The sequence below is a fragment of the Lates calcarifer genome, linkage group LG5, assembly GCF_001640805.2.
Source record: "Lates calcarifer isolate ASB-BC8 linkage group LG5, TLL_Latcal_v3, whole genome shotgun sequence".
NCBI lineage: Eukaryota > Metazoa > Chordata > Actinopteri > Centropomidae > Lates > Lates calcarifer.
In genome coordinates, this window is record NC_066837.1 from 8,622,730 (window position 1) to 8,630,304 (window position 7,575).

General features: G+C 41.1%; 1 protein-coding gene across 1 annotated transcript in view; it reads left to right on the forward strand.

The window, feature by feature from the left end:
- mtnr1aa (melatonin receptor 1A a) overlaps positions 1–6,508 on the forward strand; it is a 31,272-nt gene extending 24,764 nt beyond the window's left edge. The window contains exon 2 of the mRNA XM_018703245.2: positions 4,644–6,508. Coding sequence (XP_018558761.1) covers positions 4,644–5,512 — 869 coding nt within the window. The 3' untranslated portion in view covers positions 5,513–6,508. The remainder of the gene's footprint in view (positions 1–4,643) is intronic.
- Positions 6,509–7,575: the final 1,067 nt, after the last annotated feature.

Genomic DNA, 7,575 nt, shown 5'->3' on the forward strand with positions numbered 1-7,575 from the left:
CCGGGGACCAGCTGCTCAGTGCACTTAGGTGCACATGTGGTACACACCACAACCAACTGTTCGGCTATGGGGGCGCCCCAGTTAGAGCTGACTTTTGACCATGGGTACTGAAATGTCTAGCTCATTAATGCAGTCAGGACAAAAGGCCACAGTGTTGAGGCAGTCATATTCAGACTTGCTCCACCTGCTGCTAACCTTCAGCACATGCACATTATGTCTAACACAGACCATTACAGGGGTTTAGTGCTGGTGAAGGCACAAATGCTATACAGTACAGTCTACCATCTGCTCAAAATCTGAAATGAAGCTAAACACCCACATTTTTTCTACTCCTTTAAATGTTATCAGAACTTCCATTTTAAGAAAGAGACATCAAGTTCACATTAAACATCCATCAGTGTAGCAGCCTCTAACAGTTGGTAGACAGTTGTCTGCACAGACTGCTACTAGATTGACGTCTTTAAAAGATATCTTGCTACAAATAACCTATAAGCACTCAAACAGTTTAGTCTAGTCACTTTAAATATATATTTCAAAGTACTTCACTGAGTTTTGATTTTTAAGAAACACACATCCTGGGAGTAAGCTCTGTCTGAAGAGAGTACTTTGGAGGGAACTTTAGAGAGTTTTATTCAGTTTCGTCTGGGATTGTAACACATGTACTGAACTGGAATATTTTATGTGGGAAAACTTCTAGAAATAATAACAGTGTTGCATATAGATTGGAACTGAGACAATTCACAGACATACTTTTGAGGTGTTATAAATCCAGGGAAGGATACAAAACAACTTGTGTTTGAGATTCACAGGATAATACACTTCCAACAATAATTGCAATTACCATGAAGCTAATATTCTAAACGTGACAGCAAGCTGTCTTACCAAGCAACTGGGCAATAAAGGTGTCAGTTAGAGAAGTGACAAAGATTCCAAAGACTGATGGTGGAACTTAAGGTTTGCTGAGATAACACCTTTTGTATGCCAGAAGTCAGAGCTGCACTTGCTGAGCAACATGTCAGATAGACTGAAAGACGCCACTGCTCAAAACAGTGTGATTCCAAGAACAAAACATTGCTCTGAAACAATGAAAAATGTTATCTCTCCAGCTGTAATGCAAGGCAGTCTGGAGGAAACAGACAGCTCACCACTGGTCTAACAAAAAAGTGTGAAGGTGGCAGCCTCATGCTGTGCATGCTCTTTTCAGTGCAGAAAGACAGGGGACTTGTGAAGTTGGAGGAAGAATAAACACAGCTAAATGTGAAGTCTTCTGTTAGATCAGTTCTTGGCTTAGACTTAATCTGGGCTAATGGGCAATTACTGGGAATAACCGTATAATTGGTCATTGGCCAGTGTTATGTTGATGTCTGTGGGGGAGGTCAACATTGTGAGACAGAAGTGCAGGAGGAGATGATTGTAGTAAATAACATACACACTGATTAATGAGAGGATATAGTATGATAATATGAACTGAGAGGGAATTGCCTCTTTTTACCTCATTTGAAGAGGCAAAATTTGTGAATGGAGAGGAGCCAGGAGGTGGAGCTTAAATGATTAGATGAAAGTAGTCAATGAACAAGTAGAAGCAAGAGATTTAAGAATAAAATAATGTCCCTGACTGCACTTACACTAAGCTCCGTATCAAATCACAGCCCTTCTATATCACTGCAGTGGCTTCAGGACAAGAAAGTGATAGTCCTTGCATGACCCAGCAAAAGCCAGGTCTTAAATCCCTTTGGAGAATCTGTGGAAAGACCTCAGTATAGCAGCTCACAGACGCTTCACTTTCAGCTTGACTGAGCCAGAGTAACCGTGGTCTGAAAAATGGGACAAAATCCTAAATCAGATGTTTCAGGCTGATAGAGACTCAAAAGGCGTCATTACTGCAAAAGATTAATTTTCAAAGCATTGACATACAGTATATTATTAAAAACTAATATGGATGTGATACCAGGATTTCATTTTCTGTCACCCCAAAAAATAATCTCCATTTTCAGATTATGTTGCTACACCATAAAATGTGAAAAAGTCAGCGTGGCTGGACACAGTCTAAATGCATATCTGTACATCTTTTTAGCTTGTCAGTCTGTGTCAAAATTCATTGCGAGCTACAGAGACAAAATAAATGCTCAGATGGACTTCACTAGTACCTAAATCCTAACAGAAATTGGTTGAAAGTGTGGGGTTGCAGAATGGAAAAAGGGACACAGCACCAGGCCATATCTCTCCTCAAGCCAAATGAAAACTCAGAGTGATGTGTCAATCACAAGACAAGTCACAGTGACAGAGACAGTGAGTGAGAGAGTCCAACAGCCAAAAGACCCAGCTGCCTGAAGGCCTTTCACAACATGACCTTGTCAAGGTCAAGACTGTTAATACTCAGTGACTTGAGTTTAAAATCCTTTAACAGGGTTGTTACAGTAAAGAACAGCCGAGGGAGGGAGAGGGAACCCCTTAATGTGACTGTTTGCACGTTGTCGCAACACCTTCTCTAAACATGAAAAACATGTTCTCATTTGGCAGTGTCTGTATGAAGCTTCACTTGCTGCAGCCAGCCACCATCAGTCATGAATGTTGCTGTTGTTTCATGTCTGTTGGATGTGTGAATAAACAGCTGTTTACTGACACCTATGTTAGCCACAGTAACAACAACCTCATAAGGTGATAACGTCAATGTTGTGTTTACAACTTGCTTTGCTGCTCCCAGGTGGCCAAAAGAAAAAAAAAAGAACGACTGCCACTTGAGCCACCACAGCTACTGTACATGCAAGTCCAAACTAATTTTAAGCTAAGCCTAATTCTAACGTGACCCTTAAAACCAAGTCTTAAAGATATAATGAGGAAATTTTGAGCATTAGTGGCAATATGTAGCAGCTACACACACAGGGATGCATGTAGACTAACATGAGTGAGCTCCCACAAAGATAGATACACACTCATGCACATATATATACAGTAAAGTCACCCAGTCATGGGATCATGTAACAACAGCAGGTGCGCTTAATTCCCTATAGAGGGCGGCTGAATGACAGATATAAAAGGACAAAACTTAATTAATAGCGGCATGTGATCCCTGGCAGTGGAATGGATGGTATGTTCGACGGGAAATAGCAGGTCACCAGGCTGATCAGTTGCATAATTCTAATGCTCAGGTGAGACTGACAGGTCTGCCTGCAGGTCGGAGGCGGGGGTGTGTCTGATATTGACAGACTGAATGTCAGCACAGAAATGAAATTGCCTCTTCCGGTAGAGCGATTGTAACGATATACGACGTGCTTACTTCTCATCTGACATGCAGTAAATGCATCATTGACATGCATCTGTGACAGGGTGTTGTCACATAGGCAAAACTGTATGCGGGCCTGTCATTAGACCTTGTAATACAGTGCTCGCTGCTATACATTCAACGCATTCCACTGAGCTGTAAGTGACAGTTGTGAAAATGCTGTGTGGCTACATGTTAGGATCCTCCAGTATCCTCATGACTCACTCAACAGTAAATAATGCTTATAAGTAGAGGTTGGCATAATTAAGAAAAACAAGGGAAACAATGGACTGAACCTTCATGTGCAAGTGAGGCTGCTTCCACAGAGCACAGTAAGATTGCTCTTTTTTCTCTTTGAAGTACATGTCATGTATTTCATGCTGAGACAGGCCAAAGATCACAGTCGCTGTCTGACGACCCTCTGTGTGCAACAGTGTGTACTCCAACATGCCATGTATAATTTTCCCATCAGTTTGGGGGGGCCTTGTATGCATTTGATTACCGTCCTGCCTGTAGATCATGTTAGCCTGGCACGCTTAACATGGAGTCCTTGCTGGTAATTAGAAAAATGTATTATTTAGCGACAGGGACTCCCTCCCTTTCATTATTCACCAACATCAAAAGGTGACAAGAATGCAAGCTGAAGTTCACACACGCCAAAATCACCAGGGGAAACTACCAAATGTGTTCACACGAGTGCACAGATACACATACACACAACATATTCCACATTACACATTATTCCTTCTCAGCTTCCAGCCTTGAGGCCCTCTCCCTGTGGCTTATGTAACAAAGTAGTGACAAAAACAAATGGATGTCTCTAAAGGACTGTGTTGGTGTGTTTGTTTTGCATGTTTTAGCATATTTACAAAGCATGTACACTTAAATTATCGCCAACCATTTTCTAACATACCATAGCCTTTTGGATTTTCAAAAGGATTGTCCTTCCTGTCAGGCAGCTTGTGCATTTCAAATTCTCATAGGTTAGTGCAGTACGAACACGTAGAGCCTTTAACCTCGATTTAAATCATTACACAGAACACCTTTAGAATGATACTGTTGAATTTATAAAAAACCTTCACCCAAGCTTGAAATGTTACCTTCAAAAATTACCCGGGTGACTTCACGGGTGTTTTTTTCTCTGGAAGCTGATATTTGTTCTATACATTGGCACTTTCTCCACACTGAAGCAAATGGCTTCCAATCCTTTTATCAGGTAGATAACTCCAGACTGTTTCTGAATGAACAATTTGCAGCTTCTTGGCAGAATCACTCGTGCTCTCTTTATCTTGTTCATTGGACCAATTTGCTCTGCTTCTGTTGTCAGTGACTCATGTGTCTTCCCTTGTCTCTCCCACGTGGGTTTGCATTTTGTCTGCAGGGAACATCTTTGTGGTGAGCCTGGCAGTGGCAGACCTTGTGGTGGCCATCTACCCGTACCCTCTGGTCCTCACCTCCATCTTCCACAATGGCTGGAACCTGGGTTACGTCCACTGCCAGATCAGTGGCTTCCTCATGGGCGTCAGCGTCATTGGCTCCATCTTCAACATCACCGGCATCGCCATCAACCGATACTGTTACATCTGCCACAGCCTCAAGTACGATAAACTGTACAGTGACAAAAACTCTGTCTGCTATGTGATGCTCATCTGGGCACTGACTGTGGTGGCCATTGTGCCCAACCTCTTTGTGGGTTCGCTTCAGTATGATGCGCGGGTTTACTCCTGCACCTTTGAACAGTCAGCCAGCTCAGCGTACACTATCGCAGTTGTTTTCTTTCACTTTATTTTACCCATCATGATTGTCACCTACTGCTACCTGCGCATCTGGATACTGGTCATACAGGTGAGGAGGCGGGTCAAACCAGACAATCGGCCCAAGCTAACTCCGCACGATGTTCGAAACTTTGTCACCATGTTCGTTGTGTTCGTGCTCTTTGCCGTTTGCTGGGCGCCACTCAACTTCATCGGCCTAGCCGTAGCGATCAAACCGGAGGTCGTGATTCCCCTCATCCCCGAGTGGTTATTTGTGGCCAGCTACTTTATGGCCTACTTCAACAGCTGCCTTAATGCCATTGTGTACGGTGTGCTGAACCAGAACTTCCGGCGTGAGTACAAGCGCATTGTAGTGTCGGTGTGCACGGCACGCATCTTCTTCCAGGACAGCTCAAACGATGCAGGGGAGAGGCTCAAGAGTAAACCATCACCACTCATGACCAACAATAACCAGGTCAAGGTGGACTCTGTCTGATCCTCTGATCCAGAACTCAGAGGAGTACTGAGAGGACACAATAAATATGCTGTGACTGATAGTTGGGGAGGGAAAAAAGCTGAGCAAGAAAAATACCAAATACAATACAAAAAAAAATTCGATCCTCTGGGCTGTCCACAGTCTGACATACGGTGCTATCTGACCTCTGAACAATCACAGTAAAAACAGAGGTGCATATTATCTTTGTCTTTTATCAAGCACTTTTGTTTGACTCTGCAGTATCTGTAGTACAGTAAATATATGATGTTGGTTTTGTTTTCATGTTTACAGTGATGATATAAATGTATCATGCATTATATTAAGTGTTTATTTTGTATGAAATGTATTGTAGATATACAGTAAGATATATCAGGTTCCAGTAAAAATGAAGACAAAATTTTATGAGGCCAATAAAAAAAATATTTCTACAACACTTGGTTGAAAATATAACCAGAAGTTTATAAATGAAGTTAACCAATTTTAATAACCTCATTTGTGACACTGTAACACTATAAGTGCAAGCAATGTGAGTTGCTGCTGTCTTATTATACCCTGCAAAACTGTCCCTTTCATTAGGTGGAATATATATTTTAGTAAGAGAGATCTCCCTTTCTCTCTCTCTCTCTCTCTCTTGCTCTTTCTTTGCCACCTTGTGAGCTCATATACTGTATGCATGGATATCAGGAGTTGTTCATATGCAAAATAAAATCTGGTATTGATGGAGGTTCTGCTTTTTTTTCAACTCTGTTAATGCATTGTGTAAGTCCAGTTTAAAACTTGGGTACTTTGTCATATCTTTGATCATCACTCTCTTGGGACATGACAGCACCACAGAGAAAGAGACGTGGCAAGAAACACAAACAGTCAGATGATCAAACTGGCAGTTAAAAAGTCTGTAAAACTGTGTGCATACAGCAAGTACAGTAAGTAAAGGTTGAACCAAAACTTTGCTCTGTAAACAGTCATTTATGTTTCAAATAAATACTTTGACTAGTGATTTTAATGTTTGTCTTTGTTTTCGCTGAAAAAATTGAAAAAAATTGTTCTTAAAAAATCTTTCTGATCATCTGACTGCTCACGTTCATTGCTTCATCTGACTGTATTTCAGTAATGTTGCTCAGAGCTCAGAAAATGTACAGTTCAGTAAGTAGGCAGAAATCTAAAACTAATAGAGTTTTTTAGTCCTGTGCTGGTGTTTCTCATATTTATTCATTTTCCACTTATTCTTCACTAAAGGTAAAGTGAGGCTGCTATAAAAAATAATCCCATAATTAATTTTTATTCATCAATTAATCTCATGCGAAGTGCAGTAAACAGAAAAAACCTAAATCAGATCAGTATTTCCTGTGACATCCCCCCACCCCTTTATGTGGCACTGTTTATATAGTACCATATACTACAGTCTCCAAAATGGCTATAAAGTTAAATCAGCATCTCTTTAAAACGGTTATAACAATAACTGAACATTTTAAATTTCATTAAAGAAGGATTTATCATAGGGCTGTTGAATTAGACTCAGTCAGTTTCAGCTAGGTGTACCTAATAAAGTGGAAATTGGGTGTATTTGAATTGTTCTTTAAGCCCATACCAGTTTGTTTCAGGAGAGTGCACGAGCACCTTTAATTGATGTTCTTTGGCTTGTCCTCCGCTTGTATTTTTTTTTTAAATAAAGGATCAACTATGACAGCTCAGCCACAAATCTGCCTGAGTAATGTAATTTTATCCAAAGTGGAACACAGCCAGTGACTATGATAGTGCTTTATTTTGTGTGTCAGGCATTTTCTTTCTGCATTATCTGACTCATATGTGTGGTAGTCTGACACAGAAGCTATCAAGTTCTGTCTGCAAACAAAATTTCAAGGTGAGCATAGAAAAGGTGTCGAAAGGCATCAGTGTCCTTCACAATGTGAAGGACTCTGCAGTGCATAGGACGCTGTATAGCCTACTATACAGTCTCTACGTTTGCATGTGTGTTGTATAGCGTGCGTGGGCTACCCGGTTAGTGGAACACAGACAAAGGCATCATGCATCACAGAGGAGAAGGGCTCAACTATGCATTTGAA